The 19,173-nt window shown below is 42.0% G+C and overlaps 2 protein-coding genes across 3 annotated transcripts in view; one reads left to right on the top strand and one right to left on the bottom strand.

Moving 5' to 3' along the window:
- The first annotated feature begins 1,915 nt into the window (after positions 1-1,915).
- vps26c (VPS26 endosomal protein sorting factor C) lies at positions 1,916-7,097 on the top strand. The gene is made up of 8 exons (XM_026181397.2): positions 1,916-2,216; positions 2,817-2,960; positions 3,492-3,641; positions 4,011-4,091; positions 4,781-4,852; positions 4,962-5,112; positions 5,192-5,344; positions 6,803-7,097. Exons 1-8 carry the CDS (start codon positions 2,160-2,162, stop codon positions 6,883-6,885), a joined length of 891 nt encoding a protein of 296 aa, XP_026037182.1. The 5' UTR covers positions 1,916-2,159; the 3' UTR covers positions 6,886-7,097.
- A 194-nt stretch (positions 7,098-7,291) lies between these two features.
- ttc3 (tetratricopeptide repeat domain 3) overlaps positions 7,292-19,173 on the bottom strand; it is a 30,594-nt gene continuing 18,712 nt past the window's right edge. Inside the window, exons 30-46 of one of the 2 annotated variants that reach the window (XM_026181394.2) lie at positions 18,821-18,877; positions 18,651-18,730; positions 18,414-18,569; positions 17,722-18,319; positions 17,548-17,616; positions 16,938-17,081; positions 16,710-16,849; positions 16,543-16,611; positions 16,362-16,458; positions 16,053-16,156; positions 14,262-14,346; positions 10,850-10,963; positions 10,243-10,463; positions 10,010-10,124; positions 9,348-9,479; positions 8,938-9,030; positions 7,292-7,944 (exon numbers count right to left, since the gene is read on the bottom strand). In XM_026181394.2, coding sequence (XP_026037179.2) covers positions 7,834-7,944; positions 8,938-9,030; positions 9,348-9,479; positions 10,010-10,124; positions 10,243-10,463; positions 10,850-10,963; positions 14,262-14,346; positions 16,053-16,156; positions 16,362-16,458; positions 16,543-16,611; positions 16,710-16,849; positions 16,938-17,081; positions 17,548-17,616; positions 17,722-18,319; positions 18,414-18,569; positions 18,651-18,730; positions 18,821-18,877 — 2,385 coding nt within the window. In that variant the 3' untranslated portion in view covers positions 7,292-7,833. The remainder of the gene's footprint in view (positions 7,945-8,937; positions 9,031-9,347; positions 9,480-10,009; positions 10,125-10,242; positions 10,464-10,849; positions 10,964-14,261; positions 14,347-16,052; positions 16,157-16,361; positions 16,459-16,542; positions 16,612-16,709; positions 16,850-16,937; positions 17,082-17,547; positions 17,617-17,721; positions 18,320-18,413; positions 18,570-18,650; positions 18,731-18,820; positions 18,878-19,173) is intronic. The other variant, XM_080307594.1, reaches the window with a different exon arrangement.

Below are 19,173 nucleotides of genomic sequence, written 5' to 3'. Positions count from 1 at the left end.
GTTAGTGTGTTTCTTTTTAGCTAAAAACAAAGTGTTGTGTTTAAATCATCCACTGCTTTCACCTCCCCCCAGCCGCTGTCCTCCCCCATGGTGGAATAGTGGAAAGTATATTTACTCATTCAGTATACACAACAGTTAATTTGACTAGTTGTTATATACAAGTAGTTATATATAATGAATGGAGAAAATGCTTCTTCTTTTTTTTAACGTCAGGGCATCTGTATAATAATAAATGAATGTGGGAGTTCTCTATAAAAAAATACTTGCAAGCAAATTTGCATAGCGACAACTTCTTCATTGTAAAGAAAGTAGCACTGTAACTGAAAGATGAAGGGCTAAAGCCTTTCAAAGGACGAATGAGGCTCAGCCTGCACACAGTTGTCTTTAGCTGTCAGCCTTGTGTTGTGGCAACACTGTGGAGCAGCCACTGAAGTTGAGATGGCTGGTGGCGTTTGTGTCTGGTCCAAACAATATGGTCCAAAGTAACTAATATTTACTGTAACAGACAAAGCAGTAACATGTCAGCAGAATTTTTCTTTCAGCTTGAAAAGCATTAAAGCTGCACTCAAGATGTCAAATAATGTGAGAACCACCGGTGAGATATTCTGGAGGTAACTCACAACCCCTGATGCAACATCCCTTCACATGAAATAAATGTTGAAGCCTGTGTTTGCAATGCACACACAGGCTCAATGTGAGCTGATTTGAAATGAAAGTTGAAAATATAATGAGCCACACACTAAAACACAAAAGCCCCTGTTAAAGGATTTTATTTGCTGTGACATCTTGTGTGATGTTTTCTGCCTATAATCTGAGATGTTACAAGTATCCAGTTCCAGCTCCAGTAAGCAAAGAGGGACTTTATTTTCATTTTTATTAAAATTAAGGGTTTATTCACTTTTATTTTCTTAAAGAAAAGCAGTTTTTTTGTCATGAGGTCTAGTTCCTGCCTTTTCTTCTTTTTCTTAACCTTTTTGCTTTTAGTTTTCCCAGGACTCACTTGAGAGATTATATCTTTCAGCTTGCAGTGCTCCACAGGATAAGCCGGAGGAAGTGACTGGGTAGAGGAAAGTCTGTGCTTCTCTGCTTAGGCTGCTGCCCTTGCAACCTGGCCCCAGATAAGCGCAAGAAGATGGATGTTTGTGGTATAAAAGGGGATTTATATAAAACAAATAAAACGTGTAACCTCATTCAGAATTACATAACTTTGAGATTTGAGAGATATTAAATTTTCAATAACGGACTTTAATTGTTTGGTTTGTACAGAATATTGACAATATCCGCACAATAACACCTGTTACAAGTGCATCAAATCAAAAAACAAGGGACAACCTCATATATCTCATTCTGAACAATTAAAATCTAAACGTAAAGATAAGATTTTTATGTATTTGTTTTGTGTAAAGTAGCCCAATGTAGCCATCTAGTGGTAAAATCTAAAAGTGACTTTAAAATTTCCAAAATAAGAAGCAACAAAAAGGTAAACACTGTTAAACACCAATTTACATTAAAAAAAATACATAAATAAATGCACAAATTTAGCATATCTAGTTCAGTTGCTGCTGGATTAAAGAAAATGTGTCCAGGTCTACAAATATTCAACATATATGTTGGTGATTGGCTAACACACAAAACCATGAAAGTAATTTATCTCAATATTAGTCTGAAGTGATGTCACTTTAAGACATCCCGATATGCTCCAGTACCAGTTGGTGGGTCACCTCCACTGTACTGTTCTACGCAAGCTGCAAAAACAGACCTGAGCACACAAAACCAAAATCTTTTTTTCTCTCCAGGCACCAGCAAAGCTATGAAGACAGTGTTTTTGTTTCATGGAGAGTGCTCCATAGAGTTTAACGTTGTTTTCAAGTTTGTTTGTTTTTTACCCTTTTGTAAATTATTTCTCTCCCTTTAGATTGTTTCGGTTTTTACTTTGAATCATTTGGACCGGAAATCCCCATCGTCTTTCGTGTTGTCGCTTTATTGTGAAGGATCGGACCGACCGGATACGGTGTTGTTGTTAGTCCAAAACGGAACATGAACTCGGCTAACAGATGTGAAAATTAGCGCTTTTAGTGTGTGTGTTTTGATTAGTAAGGTGGAGGCCGGAGAGGAGGTAGCATTTTTTTAACTGACTGTGTGCCGTGTAATGATCAGAAATGAGCGTCACGTTGGATATAAGGCTGAAAAGAGCAAACAAAGTTTATCTAGAAGGGGTAAGTTGCCACAGCTAGCTAGCACCAGCAGCTTCTGCAACCTCGTCAGCTAACGTTAATAATACAGTATTTTTCTTTATTTATGAATAATGTAGCTATGTAACTGCTACTAAACCAATGTACTGTAACAACCCGAGCTAGTTATTTAGCTACCAGTCGCCGGCGTCACATGATCGGGCACCTGACTGTCGGTGTGACGGCGAAATGTGTCTGTTGTGAGGTTCGCCACAGAAATCCTCACAGATTGATCAGATATATACACATAACATCGTAGTTTGTGATGGAAAATATAAGTGAAACCTCAAGCAGAGTCTAATGCATCTACATTTTTAGAAGCCAAAAGTAACTGGACATTTGACTGCCAAGCAGTTCCAGCAATGATGGAGATAGTTATGGTATGGGTATGATCATGTGACTGCTGATAGAAGCAGGAAGATGAACTGTGAAGTGTTTATGGTTGTGTTCTCCATCAGATTCGGCAAAATGTTGCTAAAATGATCTTAGTTTGACCAATTGTTTTTGAGCCTTTGATAATGTGGGACTGTGTATATTTAAAAAAAACTGATAGACTGTAGCTCATCCGTGTTGCTTGGTGTGCAGGAAACAGTGGCTGGTGTCATCCTGCTGGTTTGTAAGGAGGCACTGCAGCATCATGGCATCTCTCTGAGCATGGAGGGAGTCGTGAATCTGCAGCTGAGTTCCAAGAGTGTCGGTGTCTTTGAGGCTTTCTACAACTCTGTCAAGGTGAACGTCTAAGATATTGTTTTAAAATCACTTTGAGTGGAGATAAAGACTAGTAAAAGGGTCATTTCCTTTACCATTTGACAAAGAAGTTTCACCAGCATAAATATGAGACAGAAGTATTTAAAAAAAAACAAGAAAAAAGTAAATAAAATCATCATAAATTAATCATCCAGAAGTTTTATTTACCTGAGCTGAACTTTCAAACAAAACAAGACTATTATAAGCATCAGTCATGCCTTTTGTTTTGAAATATTGTATTAAGTAAACGTTTAATTAATTCAAAATATAATTAACAGACTCTTAATAAGCGACATAAACTGTTTAACCCATTGTTTTACTGTTTGAGTCCTTACTTTTCATCAAATAGTGTTTATCTGTCATTGATTTTGTGTTATATTTTACCTACAGGATACAAGTTTCACTTTATACGTTTATAATCATTGAACTCCTGGTTTAAAATGTTTGACTGCTAGGTCAGACTAACTGCTAGTCAATTGTTCCTAATAATAATCACATTGAAACATGTTGCAGCCCATCCAGCTGATCAGCAGTAACATTGAAGTGGCCAAGGCTGGAAAAATCCCTGGAGGAAAGACTGAGATTCCCTTTGAGTTCCCTCTGCACACCAAAGGCAACAAAGTGCTGTACGAGACCTACCACGGAGTCTTTGTCAACATTCAAGTGAGTGTGAAGAACATGGTGTATGTCAGGGTTTTCTGTTGCTTTCAGGGCAGCAGTGCAGTTTGTTTGGTCCAGACAAAAGAAAGAAGAACATGCGTTTTTATAGCTCTGGACCTTCGAAACAGACATTTAACTCAGTGACTGGACACTTGGAGGGAAAATATCATGCATCGTCGTCAGCTTTACAAAGATTCACATGGGTAAAAAAAGTTTTGTCCCTTTAATGAACCTCACCAGATTCAGTTCAAAGAATGGACAGACTCCTACATATCTTTAAGACATCACGCTGCCATGCTTCTTTTAAGTAAACCTTGTAAAGAGTATAATGTCGTGGCATCCTGGCTTTAAACCTTTCTGTTCACTCCTCAGTACACCCTCCGCTGTGACATGAAGCGCTCCCTGCTGGCCAAAGATTTGAGCAGGAGCTGCGAATTCATCGTGCACTGCCAGGTGAGTGAAACACACCTGGTTATTGTTATCTGATCTGCTGTGTGTGAATAAGCTTACAGCAAACCTTTTCCATTTTACCCTGTTTCCATCACTGATAGCAGGTCAAATATGGTAAATAAATTATTTAATAACACTTTTATGGATCAGAATTACCTTTGAATATTTAATCATAAATATTTGATTGTCATTTCTAACTTTTTTAAATCATAATAAACTTTCATTGGCTCACCTGCAGCGCTCTCTCAGTGCACCAGGGGGCAGTAGTCCGTGCTTTGGGAATCACTGTATTAACGGGACTTTTTTTAGGACTATACTGAGTCATTTAAAAGCAGCTGGATGATGATATTTTGTTTCTATAAAATTGACATATTGGTAGCCACAAAAGAAACGACATTTATACCAACAATTAGTTTCTCTCATTTTTGTGCCACTCACTTGTTGTTACAGACTTATTTACATTAAAAAAAAAAGCTAATTTAACCTTTTTATTGCTCACCAATGCTCTGTAGCTCCTGTAAAATCTGTGCTCAGGTTGTCTTTTGTTTTGTTTTGTTTGTTTGTTTTAAGGAAGAAAGTATCTGCATCTAAAAAAAGACTTCTCTGTTTCCTCACCTCCTGATTTTGTTGAAAAGTTATCTTTTCTTCAGCTTTGTTAAACTGTGTCACATCATTTTCTGTTTGACTTCCAGCCTCAGAAATCTAAAGTCATCCCCACACCGGTGAACTTCACCATCACTCCGGACACTCTGCAGAGCCGCGAGGTCAGAAGACGTGTTAAATCTCTTCATTTTTATTTTATTTTTATTTTTTTGCTTGATTTCTTAAAGTTTAAAGCTCTTCTCAATGGATGAACTTGCTTTGTGTTTTCAGAAAAATTCACTTCCCAAGTTTCTCATCCGAGGACATTTAGATGCCACCAACTGCGTGATCAGCCTGCCGCTTACTGGAGAGGTGGTGGTGGAAAACTCGGACGTCCCCATAAAGAGTATTGAACTGCAGCTGGTACGGGTGGAGACCTGCGGTAAGTGCACGCTGTGAGGCAATCAGTCTAACTTTCATTGGGCAAGGCCCAAGGTTTTATGAGCATCTGCTGTGTTCAGGCTGCGCTGAGGGTTACGCCAGAGACGCCACAGAGATCCAGAACATCCAGATAGCTGAAGGTGACGTCTGCCACAGCCTCGCCATCCCCATCTATATGATCTTCCCCAGACTGTTCACCTGCCCCACGCTGGAGACAACAAACTTCAAAGTCGGTCAGTAAAATCCATTCCTGTGATTCTCACACAAACAATTTACTCCAAGGCTCATTTTAGTTTTTTATTTACTAGACTTACTGGTTAACAAGCCTGTGGCTCTTATTTTGAAAGTTCAGCAGACTAATTTTATTATAGTTTAGCATTTTTAACCACAAGTTCTTACTTTGAACGTTTAAATCTTTTCAGATCTAGAGAGTGTTTGCTCATGTTATTTACAATGATGATATTAAAACAATATAAAACACTCATCACAAAGAGACACACTATATTGCCAAAGTTATTCATTTGTCTGCCTTCACATTAATATGAACTTGAGTGATGTCCCATTCTTCATTTAGGGGGTTTAATATGATGATCATTAAGAGGTCCTTTCACTTGAACTAAAGGGGCCGAACTCCTGAAAAACAGCCCTGCATAATAATCCCCCCTCCACCGAACTTTACACTTGGCACAGTGCAGTGATACCGTTTTCATGGCAACTGCCAAATTCAGTCTGATCCATCAGATTGCCAGATAGAGAAGTGCTATTCATTTCTCCAGAGAGCTGGTCTCCACCTCTTTACACCGCTGCAAATCGCTCCACTTTGTTATAAACCCACTAACAGTTGAACCTCACTATGGGGTGTTTTATGTTCTTGTTTTTGCTGTTTTATTGTATACACTGATAACCAGTTTCCACAGCTTTCTGATTTTGTATACTATCTTTTTCTGCCACTGGAAAAACATTTTTCCCCCATCTAGAAGTCTCTTGATAAAACAGAATTTCAGGGCATTTTGACTTCTGCTTCCATGTTCAGACAGGATCACGACCATGTCAGTCTCCATCTGCAGCAGGTGGAGCTAAACAAGGACTATGGCCTGCATTCTAAAATCATAGTTAATCTGCAGGATGAGATTTATTGGACTGGACTGGCATTTGTACAGTGCTTTAGACTACAAGTCACACTTTATTCATGTCCACAACCAATTTGGAATCACCAGTTAACCCAGGTAGCACTGAGGGATGCAAACTCCAGACTGAAAGGCTCTAGCTGGGTTTCAAACAGTAAACCACCTTTCTGTGTGGTGACAGTGCTACCCACTGTTCTACTGTGGCATCAGTGTTCAGGTAGTTGGCATATAAAATGCTTACATTAAAGAAAATTAGAACAGGAGGCTTCTTTTTCAGTGAACATGGTGAATATTATATTATACAGAGGCCTCTGTCATTAATTGTTTCTGCCCCTCAAATGATGATCAGGTAGGTGAGACATTAGTGTTATTGTTGGCTGTTCTGCAGGACGCAGTTGTAAACAAATATCAGATCTAAAGGAAAAAGTCCTCACTGCTGCCAGGAGTTAGGACATTATGTGCTACTGTGGAGAACTCAATGAAACCCCAACTTAAATTTGACATGCTCTTGATAAAACAAAAACTTCTCTGTGCAGTGCGATCATGAGTGTTTCTTTCCTTCAGAGTTTGAAGTCAACGTTGTCGTCGTGCTCCATGATGATCACCTGATCACAGAGAGCTTTCCTCTGAAGCTGTGCAGACTCTGAACTTATCATTTCTGAGAGAAGCTCAGAGACCTTCACACTTCTCATCCTGCAACAAACTCGTCTGCCTGAACAGATTCTTCAACATGCAACTGAAGCTGGAGAAATTATTCAAACCTTCAGAGACCTCCCTAATAATACATCATGTTAATGTGACCAAACTCTTTTCTTTTTAAAGTTTTATTTCAGTTTAATAAATTTCTGTTTTGAAACTATTTCATATTTCCAAGTTGTTTTTTTTAAGGATGTGCAGCATCACAGGGACTGTTCTTTCAGGACTTGGTGCTTTAGAAGTCCAGCTGACATCCAGTCAGCTGCAGCTCTGTGGGTCTAGTCCTGAAAACCTCAGAGCTGCAGCAGAAGTCATCTGAGAGTACAGCTTGATTAAATGAGTCAGTCAGAATGCAAGTGGGTTTTATAACTTTAATGTTTTTTTTCCCAGTACAGCTAGTGTTTCAGCTCTAATGTCAGCATTTCTGAGTCCAAACCAACACTTTCCTCTTATTTTATTTCCAGAAGTCACATAAGAAAGACATAACCAGCATTTGGTTAGCACAGCTTTGCACGAAGATAAAAATAGAGAAATTTAAAAAAGAAAAATCCCAAACATTCACCCTGGTAGCTGCTCTGAAGCTCACAGATGAAGACTTGTTTAATCAAGTGAAAGCGGCACATTTTGGATTTACCGGGACTTCCTCATTCACCAGCTGCAGGAGTCTCAGCAGCTGTCCACAAAATCTAAAATAACCCTTGTTTTATGGCAAATTTAGCCACCATAAAATAATCCCAAGCAAAAAAACACGGAACAGTTATTTCTTTCAATTACATGAAACCTTTCATTTAAAAAAAAAAAAAAGAAAAGTCAAAAGCCTTTTTAGATTTTAATGCAATAAGAAAAGCAAAAAGATAAAAGCGTACACATGAGTAGTGAGAGGAAGCAAGGTTAAGACTTCATGGAGCTGGACGTCTCCGGCCAGTCAGCATGGGGAAATCTTCTGGCAGCAGGGCGTGAGTCCTGCAGGTTGGACAGGTGCTCTGCTCCTTCAGCCACGATCTGATGCACTGAACACAGAAAACAGCACTTTAAAGCCTGAAACTAGACCAGACGCCACATCTGGATGCTTTTCACTAAAAATCCAGTGTGTGGTGTTAACGCTTTCTTCCATTTCCTAGGCCTTTTTATAAAAACAAAACCAAGCTTAGCTCGTATTACATTGTGCAGCCACAATAGTGCAGCCACAATATTACAACCAATTGATGAAGTGAAAATCATGCAGTTCACATGATTTAGCAGCAGCCCTCTTTCTTTGTGGGTTAATATCCCAGCGCCTGTGCAGAACATGGTTACACCATCCTCTAGTTGCCTTCTTTTCCTTGACCTCAGTGGAAAATGATGTGGAGGAAAATTCCTCAGGGCTAGGAAAAGAAGCACAGTGCTTCTCCACTCAAGACACAAGACTCCTCAATACTTCAGAAGTTGAGAATGTCCTGAAGATGGACTACAACAACTTTCATAGGCCACATGAGAGAAAATATTAGTTAATAACCAACGTCTGGATTTTAAATAAACAAGAATAAACAGACTATAAAGAAAAAGGACATGTTGCTTATCCAGCTTGTAACCCTGCCTCTATTCAAGCTTAATTAATGATAACACCAATGTTGGCAGTACTACAAAGGATGTAACTAATGCCGACTAACTCATGACAGACCTTAAAATTCACTTTAACAGGTTTTTATATGTAAATAAGCTTTTAACACAAGGAAATAACTTGATAAGAAGATGCATTATGCTCATAGTTAACCTTTGGGTTTGACATCCTGTAGCCAGCAGTGTGTCCTCTGCTAAAGGAGGCTATAAAGGAAGCACTGAGGTACCCTACCTTTTTCTAAACACTAAGGAAAATAGCTCCTGTTGTGGCTGCCACACAGATACTGTGCTACAAATCTCTCCAAGCAAAACTAAACTATTTATCTGCTGCCATATTTTGCACCTTGCTTGTTCCACACCTTAGACCCAACAGTTTACCGTGAGTCTCTGGTATCGCTGCTCACCTCATTATGGAAGCTGTGTCTGCACTCCAGCACGCAGGTGTCATCCGGGCTCATTTCGTCATGACAGATGATGCAGGGATCCTCCATGTTCAGCTGCAATCGACATGCACAGTCAGGCCCTGCTAAACGCTCACCCAACCCTATCAATGCTGCACATACCAGGCTGTATTAATTAGCAAATGAAACTAGTTCTCAATAAATGCACTCCTTTTGTTTGATGTTTGCTCAAAGGAATCGATTTTTTTAAAGTAAATTCGAAGATTTACTGGTCACTAGAAATGAGTTACAACTCTGATCAAGGCTTACAACAGCACTGCAAGTTGACAGCAGGAAAACAACACTAACAGTGAAATGATGAAAATGTGCAGCTTCAAACTTGAACACTACTAAATGATGATTTTTGGACTCACAGCGTTGGAACTTCTGACTCTCTGTTGTCCGATTGGCTGCCACACCGGTGCTGGGTTTATCAACGGAGGGGTAGCACACTGAGCTGGACTCCTACGACCCAGAACGCTGGATCTGGTCGAGTTAAACCTCTCCTGAGAGGAAGAAATGAAGTCAAATAGTCAAGAAAATACTTTCTGCAAGCCTCCGCAAATCCTGGTATCAGTCACCTGAGACGGGACCTGTGTGATAAAGTAGACTGCAATATGCTTTTTACTGGTTAGTTTTAAAAAGTGTGAACAGGCCACCCTCTTCTGGCTGAGAACCATGACCTCAGAGCTGGAGGTGGTAATTCTCATTCCTGATGCATCACACTCGATTATGTAACCATAATGACTGAAATTATTCTATTATTCAGCTCTCCTTCTCTTGTGTTGTTCCTTCATTTGCCAGAAGCCGTTATCCTTACTCACATTGGTCAGAACAGTCCAACAATTTTGAGATGCTAGTCTTTCTATCAGGGCATCATGATGGTCCAAATATACCATTGGTTTAGACAACAGATCAGTCCATAATTGGACAGATATGGTGTAGTCTGAACCCAGTATTTGCATCATCTCCCAATTTGAGCTTCGACCAGGAACCTCACTGCAAACCCTTAAAACCACTTTAAGAATGCGTCTACCTGATGGTCCAGGATCAGTTGGGTCACACCTCCGACTACATCCTGTAAAGACATGCTGCTAAAACTTCCACCGCTGGATGAACGCAGCTCCTGAACAAACTTCATCAACTCCGACCTGAGCACACAAACACAGTTAATACATTTTATTAAGTGGGTTTGAACACTATGGTCTAAATGTGAGTCTGCAGCAGGAGGATGACACTTTTCTTTTTAAACAGCTGCTCCAGTGTTACCTTGTATAGTCAGGGAACATGGTGGACAACGTCTCCATGGCTTTGCCGAACACTGTGTTTGGCTGCTGTCCTGGCTCCGATGTCCTGATTGGATGTTTGTGCTGAGAGGGCGGGGCCGGTGCCTCAGCCGCAGGGGGAGTAGAGTGGTGGATGGGTGGAGGAGTGCCGCGTGAGGCCTGAGCTGAAGACTGAAGAGTAAACTCTTTAGCTGTTGCAGAAAGCTGGAACATCCACACAGAAGAGTAGGAAGAGTTAGAAATGTAATGTTACAAGTGAGCTAACAGAGAGATCCTGATCAGGACGTTCAGCCCTTTATCCAGTTCACCATCTGACTGTTAGCTGAATGTGTAATAAATATGAAGTAAATAAATGCTGTCTCATTCAGTGCAAAGGAAGCAAACTATTTTTGACTTCTATTTGATGCACAAAAGCTAAAGAGAATTTATAATAAATGAAGAATAAATCAACATAATACACATACAGCTGCAAAGCTGCTCATGTGATCAGCCCAAGTTATTGATATAAATAAAGCTCAGCTGAGTGTGTAATTTTATTTTTAAAATATATATCCTAGAGAGAAAGCTCTGAGTGCTGTGAGTAAACTAACTTTTTGTACTGGTTTTACTGGAGCAGCTGCAGGTTCAGGATGGCTGTTGACCGCATGCATCTCAGTGACTGGCCTGCCGGTGTTCACCTGATCCATCTGATCCTGGTACTGCCGCTGTGGACCGCGTGGAGACAAAATGTCACAACATCCATGCAGAGCCTCTCATAAACATGCAGACGGTCAAATGATATCAGATTATGTATATTTTGCCTCCTCCTGTGTCTTATGTTTTACGGAGTCGTGGCTCTGTGAGGACATCCCGGACTGCGCGCTCAAGCTGGAGGGCTTTCATCTGCTGCACGCGGACCGGCAGGCCTCTCTCTCTGGTAAGACCAAAGGTGGAGGTGTCTGTTTCTACATTAATAGTGGCTGGTGCACAGATGTAACAGTGATTGCTCAGCACTGCTCTTCCTCTCTGGAATACCTTTTTATTCACTGCAAACCGTTTTATTCTCCGCGGGAGTTTGCTTCATTCATCCTGGCCGCTGTTTACATCCCGCCAGACGCAGTTGCGCAGGCAGCTCAGTGCGCACTCGCAGAGCAGATACTGCACATGGAGCGGACATTCCCGGACTCTCTCATCATTGCTCTTGGGGACTTTAACAAAGCCAACCTGAGCCATGAGCTTCCCAAATACAAGCAGTATATTAAATGCCCGACCAGAGAGGAGAGGACATTAGACCACTGTTACAGCACGATCAGCGGGGCCTATCGTGCGGTGCCCCGCGCTTCACTCGGACTTTCTGACCACGTCATGATCCACCTAATCCCCGCGTACAGACAGAGGCTGAAGCTCTCCAAACCTGTCGTGAGGACCAAAAAACTGTGGAGCAACGAGGCTGTGGAGGAGCTTCGCACGTGTTTGGAGTCTACAGACTGGGACACAATGAAGGCTGCTTCTAACAGCTTGGACGAGTTTACGGACACTGTCACCTCCTATATCCACTTCTGTGAGGACAGCATTGTGCCATCACGCACCAGGGTGAGTTATAACAATGGCAAACCCTGGTTTACTCCTAAACTCAAAAAGCTGTGGCTGGAAAAGAGAAAGGCGTTCAGAAGCGGAGACAGGGACTGCTACAGAGAGGCCAAGTACAGGTTCACTAAAGAAGTGGACATTGCTAAACATCAGCACTCTGAGAAGATACAGCAGCAGATCTCAGAGAATGACTCGGCCTCTGTGTGGAAAGGTTTTAGGAATATCACCAACTACAAGCCTAAAACCCCCCACTCCACTGATGACTTGCTCTTGGCCAACACCCTTAACGACTTCTACTGCCGTTTTGACGAGCCATCAGGCAGCCTTCACACCTCCAACGGCCCCAACAATAGAGACACTTTGGACACTCATTCCCCCACCTCTCCCCCCTCCACAGAGCCATCACCACCTTCAAACACTTCACCTACAACACCCCCCTCCTCACCCCACACAAAAGAGGATTTCACACCACCTCCTCCCACCACAACTCTTCATATTCATGAAGCAGGTGTGAGGAAGCAGTTTAAGAACCTGAATGCTCGAAAAGCTCCCGGCCCAGACGGTGTGTCTCCTGCCACCCTCAGACACTGTGCAAACGAGCTGGCCCCAGTGTTTTCTGGCATTTTCAACTCCTCACTGCAGGCATGTCACGTGCCTGCCTGCTTCAAGTCCTGCACCATAATCCCTGTCCCCAAGAAACATAGGATCACTGGACTAAATGACTACAGACCCGTGGCTCTGACATCTGTGGTCATGAAGTCATTTGAGCGCCTGGTTCTCTCCTATCTCAAGACCCTCACGGCCCCCCTCCTGGACCCCCTGCAGTTTGCATACAGAGCCAACAGGTCTGTAGACGACGCCATCAACATGGCCCTACACTTCATCCTGCAGCATCTGGACTCCCCAGGAACCTACGCCAGGATCCTGTTTGTGGACTTCAGCTCTGCCTTCAACACCATCCTTCCAGACCATCTCCGAGGCAAGCTTTCCCAGATGAATGTGTCTGATCCCATCTGCCGGTGGATCACTGACTTCCTGACGGACAGGAAGCAGCATGTGAGGCTGGGAAAGAATGTCTCGGACTCCTGGACCATCAGCACCGGCTCCCCTCAGGGCTGTGTTCTTTCTCCTCTGCTCTTCTCCCTGTACACCAACTGCTGCACCTCCACCCACCAGTCTGTGAAGCTAATCAAGTTTGCAGATGACACCACCGTTATTGGACTCATCTCGGACGGGGATGAGTCTGCCTACAGGAGGGAGGTTGAACGTCTGGTGTCCTGGTGCAGCAACAACAACCTGGTGCTGAATGCCCAGAAGACAGTGGAGATTATTGTGGACTTTAGGAAGCACCCCCCCCCCCCCCCCCCCAATCATCCTGACTGACACCCCCATCACCTCTGTGGACTCATTCCGCTTCCTGGGTACCACCATCACCCAGGACCTGAAGTGGGAGCCCACCATCACCTCCATCATTAAGAAAGCCCAGCAGAGGATGTACTTCCTGAGGCAGCTGAAGAAATTCAACCTGCCAACACGGACGATGATGCAATTCTACACCGCAATCATCGAGTCCATCCTCACCTCCTCCATCACCGTGTGGTACGCTGGAGCCACTATCAGGGACAAACAGAGACTGCAGCATGTTGTGCGTTCTGCTGAGAAGGTGATTGGCTGCAGACTCCCATCTCTGCAGGACCTGTACACCTTCAGGACACTGGGGCGTGCAGCTCGGATCTCAGCTGACCCTTCTCACCCTGGACACAGTCTGTTTGACCTGCTCCCCTCAGGCAGGAGGCTCCGGTACATTCGCACCAGAACCTCTCGCTATAAGAACAGTTTCTTCCCCTCTGCTGTTGGACACATGAACAATAACCGTATGACTGTTCCCACCACTAACACATGACCCTACGCTGTGTTCACTGCATCGTTCCATGTTTGGCACTGATCACCACCTGCACTCATGTATATATCTATCTACTTAGCACTTTTAATTCTTATTTTTATTTCCATGTCTATTTAAGCGTAGTTTATGACAGTATGTTTGCACTTGTAAACCTGCTCAACATTTGGCAATAAAACCCTTTCTGATTCTGATTCTTTTAAAGACAGACTGACTGTGCGTGGTTTTATTTTATCAGGCTGTTCTGGAGTGTCATAAGGTGTGGGATGTCATACGGTGATCTCTCCACACAGGTAAAATATAAGCTGCTGCGTTAAATTCAGTCCACCCATAGAGGTGATGGGCAAGACTGAAGACCTCTCAAGCAATGACAGCTAAACATTTGATGGAGACATTTTTCTAAATGACTGTATGAGGCCTGAGTTTAGTATCGCAGTTATATGCAAAATCTTTGTCGAGTCCTGCTGCTTATGAAGCTGCCCGATCTTACACCTGCGCCACAAACATACGTCTGATCTGAAGGGTTCTTGTACCTCAGCAGTGGAGATTCTCTTTTCCACTTCTTTGATCTGGTCTCTGCAGCTGTTTCTCGCCGCTTCCAGGTCTTGATTTGGGAATCTGCAAAGAAGTCAGATATCACACATAAGCCTGAAAACATCTGAGCTATATCCGGTCCATTCCAACATCAACACCGGCCACTGGGAATATTCACATTCCCAAAGCACCAAGACCTTAATAAGATTCAGCTCACCGAGGCAGAGCCAACCACTCTCCACTGGCTCAGTAAAATGACGGTGTAGGAGTGCATACCAGGCCGGCATGCAGTCTGGTCTTATGGCACCAGACATAGCCCTACCTCACTCCAGTGCTTTAAAGAAAATCCATTTAGTTTGAACAGGAACAAATTCCCATTCTTTTTAACTCACATCACTGCTGCGAAAAGCTTCATAAAGAAATTTTAAAAAGTAATTTTCATCTGGTGCATGCAAAAAATAAAAGAGTGCTGCAGACTTAATTTATTTTTGCAAACACTGGACCTTTAAACACAATATAGTATAGTCCCTTTTGTTACTTTACTTAATTACATGCATTGTTTGACTGAGCAGATTTTACTCAGTGTCTTGCTACAGATTAGGGCTGGGCGATATGACCCAAAATTCATATCTCGATATTTTTTAGCTGGATGGCGATATAAGATATATATCTCGATATTTTTTTTTAAGCCATAAAGTAAGAACAAAAAGAGTTCTTAGTCAAAGCTGTGTCCCAGATGTCACACAGGCACTTTTATTAACATACAGCACAGATGTACATGAAAAATTACTCAAAATTAAATTATGAGCATTCATTAAATAATAATGCTCCATAAATAAAAGAAAACAAGGTTGTTTTTGTGCTAAACAAAGAGCTCACAATTGTGCAGTCAAAATGTAAACTAAAAGACGCTGAGCGTAATAACAAAGAGACAGATTTCACAGCTGCTCTGTTCCCAAGTTTTACTGTGTGACTGATAGCCTGGAGTTTGAAATCCGCTTCATAACCACGTCTCTTACAGGTGCCATTTATGGTCCTTATACACACACAATACGGTAATATTACGTTGATGCACAGTACGTATCACTCCGCGAAGCTCCTCGGTAGCCGTAATGCGCCGACAATCTATCAAGCGGTGCAGCTCCGTAGCTTACCAAAGTCGTACTCAAACATTTTTGACAGATTGCTGAACGCCGTGTACCACATAAAATCGGTTCGCGGCCACCAAGCACAACCAGAATTCATACATAAGGCGCGCTATCAACTTTTGAGAGAATGAAAGGATTTTAGGGTTAGCGCTGTTAGCTCGTTAGCGCGGTTAGCTCGTTAGCATGTTTAGCTCGTTAGCACGTTGACGCCGTCCAGCCCCACGCATGGGGCGATGCGCAGTAACTCGTTAACGGAGATTTGCCGTGTCCGTCTTGTCGCTGCCTGCACGTGAAGCGATGGGGTAGGAGGGGGAGTTGTCTTCAGTGAAGGCGAGGCGGAGTAACGTTGCGTAGAGACAAAAGTGGACGAAAGAGAGGCAAACTTGCGGCTCCACAACTATAATTATAACGTAACATAGACTATATCGATATAAAGGATATTGTCACATCTTATATCTCGTATAAAAATATATCGATATGTTTTAAAAACTCGATATATCGCCCAGCTCTACTACAGATTACTTTTGGTACTTTAAAAACAGCAAAAGCACTTCAACGTTTCGAGGCCAACTCAGGCTGCTATGAGGCATTAGTTCCGTTTCTTAAATGACTTGGCTGACGCGTACTCTTTCCTGCTCTTACCTGTGTAGTGCTTCATCCAGTTTGTTCAGCAAAGCCTTGGCGTCTGCCAGCTCTTTGTAGAGGCCGTGCAAGCTCTGATCCCGACTGCTCTCCATTAGCGACAGCTGGTGAAGTAACACAAGCGGAGGATGGGTCGTCATTATTTCAAGTCAGTTTTTGAGTCAACAACGTGCCCCCAAAAAAACCTCTACCAGCAATAAATAATACATTAAAATAAACATTTCTTGTTGCTAAAAGAGAGCTGTGAGGGACTTGAAAAACATCAACATATGTAGTCAGAAATAAGATGTATCAAAGTGTAGGCAATACCAGAGCTGTGTGAGACCTCCTGGTGGCCGAGCTAATCAAGGCTTTACATCGTTTGATCTCATCCTCCAGACTCATCTTTTCAGCTGCTAACTGATTACTGGAGGGAAAAAAAGGTGAGAGAGAATCTTAAAAAAAAGAAGAAAAAGAAACTTTCACTTTAAGTTTCATTGTCCTGTCTTACCTTAGCTCCAAGAAATCATTCAGCTTGGCTTCATAGCTGGTTTTCTTCTCCTGGATGCTTTGGGCAAGTCTACAAATAAAAAGACCACAAAATTGAGGAAATTTAGAGATTAATGTAAGAGCAGCCACGACACAGAGAATGATTTAAGATAAGATTTAAAGTCTTACCTCCCTTGTTGCTCCAACAGTTCTTCTATCTCCTGCTTTAGGGACCTCAGTGCTTCCTGATTGGCTTTCTTCTCCTTCTGGTCCTTCTTCACCTCATCCTCTAGCTTCTGCTGGAACAGCGTCAGCTCCTTATTGGTTACCTTGATGAGAGAGAAATTATTAATTAAAATACAGACACGTTAAGTTTCAGCTAATGACATTTGTAAATGTCAAATGTATTGAAATTACTTGAATATTGGCTGTGATCTTCTGCACTTCCTCCTGTAGTAAAACGACGTCTTCTCTCTCGCCTACATTTACTTTGTCATTTGTCATTTTCTTGATCTGCTGCTCCAGCGACCTGTTGCTCTTCTCTTGCTTGTTGATGTCACCCTGGAGAAAATATGAACAGTAAACGACAACTTACTGTAAATACTGAAGTAACACTAGTAAATCTTCATATTTTACATTGAATCCATGCAAGTACAGTGACTTATAGTCTCTCTCAGTGCGAGACTGGAACAGATGTTAAGCACTTATAATTTGTGCAGTAGATAAGACTACTACTACTATTATTATTATTAATTATATTTACTCACAGTATAATTATTTATTTCTTTGTTTTCTGTAACAACTCTTGTTTTCTAGTGTACTTACCTTTAAATATTTGTCTATTATTATTTATAAATATACCTCAAAATTACATTTAATTACAGGGGATTTACGCTCTTAGTCTTAGCCATATTGTAAAGTGTTACTGAATATTTTAAGCTTCAGTAAATAAAACTCCACTAACAAAATACTTGCTATGAATCACATTGCTGGAGGCTTTCCTTTTATGGGAAAAACTGTGACTGACCTGGGATTTCTCAAAGCCCTCATGAAGCTCCGTATTCACCGCTACACTCCTCATGGCCTCCTGGCATGTCTGAGGCCACAGCAAACACAACATTTCAGACAGACACATAGCAGTGTGTATTTATGTACATATTCCACTTAGTTAATTAAAAGAAACAAATGTGTTGGTGTTGACCTGCACTGCTGCATGGCTTGCATGGCTCAAAAAGATCTCATTGGTTGTCACCGATGTCCCCAAAGTTGCATTAGTTTCCCAAACTCCACGGTTAAACTCAGAGGGATCAAGATACAGATCCTCGTAGCCATTGGGTGAAAAGTTATTGTCTGGCTCCTGATCATCACCGTTACTCCAAGCAAAGTAGGACCCAATCACTGGCTGGTATAGGGGCTGAAAACCAGATGCATAAGGATTTGGGAGCACTGTATAGCCTTCAGTCTGTGCAGATGAATAGTCATGCATATAGCTTGTGAAACTAGTTTCATCGCCTGTATACAAAACAGGAGATTCAGAGTTATCGTCCAGATCAGCTATTTCGTCCAGATCGTCCAGGCTGGCTCCACGTTCAGCCTGCTGCAGGGACACTGCATGCTTCGCCAGGCCAATACACCTCCCGATCTTTATGAAGCGAAGGGAGTCCAGGAGAAACGGCTCGAAGCCCCCAGCTGCTTCGATCTTTCGCTTAGCCTCAGAAGGGAAATTTTCAAGTTCACCCACCAGCAGAGGGTCTTCAGCTACCAGGGCACCATGTTCGTCCAAGATCTGAGCAAAGTAGCTGCAGGGGGACAGACAGTCCAAATATTACTCGCACTTACATATGCTCACATAAGAAAGCGTAAATGTAACCTCTTTAATGTGTTTGCACTTACTCATACAAACTCTCTTTTGTTGAGTCAGGGTTGTTGTCCAAAATATGTTTATAGTGACTTCTGTGTCTCCTGCTGTCATACTGATCCTCAAATTCCGCCACTTGGTCTCGAAGGTGGCTCGGCACAGTGAACGAATCGAGCGTGTCAAGGAATGATCTGTAGACAGAAAGCTTGATTGTTACCAACAAGTTTCAGCTAAAACAGTCTCTGCATGTCCATGAAGACAAAGGAACTTACAAAGAATCATCTTCAAAAAACTCTTGGTCCCACTCATCCCTTGGATTAACACTTCTCATCCCAGACAAAACAATAACACCCTGAGAGGAAAACAAGGAAGAAACATTTTAGTGTGACGCTGCATAAATTAATTCCTCTTACATGCAACAACTAATATTGCAACCTCTGACCTTTGGCTCTTTCTGTTTCTTTTTCCGGCCTCGACTCTTAGCTTTGATAGGAGAATTCTGAAGGAAGAACAAGTGTGATGAGCATAAAACTAAAGCTCCAGTTTGGTGTTGTCTACTCCATGTTTGTTACTGAGAAAAATCAGTTCACTTTAAAAGGAATAGTTTGACATTTGAGGAAATTACTTGTGTGGACAAACCAAGTTGAAGGTTTCAGCCAAGACTTCCAATAAAGTGCTGTATTTACCTCTTTAAATGCAGCATTTACCTATGACCAGGTAAATACTTAATTGTACTACTACAAATGTGCTCCCAATTCAATTCAATTTTATTTATACAAAGCCGAATGATAACAA

The sequence above is a fragment of the Astatotilapia calliptera genome, chromosome 10 (genome assembly GCF_964374335.1).
Source record: "Astatotilapia calliptera chromosome 10, fAstCal68.1, whole genome shotgun sequence".
NCBI lineage: Eukaryota > Metazoa > Chordata > Actinopteri > Cichliformes > Cichlidae > Astatotilapia > Astatotilapia calliptera.
The sequence above is the reverse complement of the archived record's forward strand: the minus strand, read 5'-3'. Positions and strand labels throughout refer to the sequence as shown.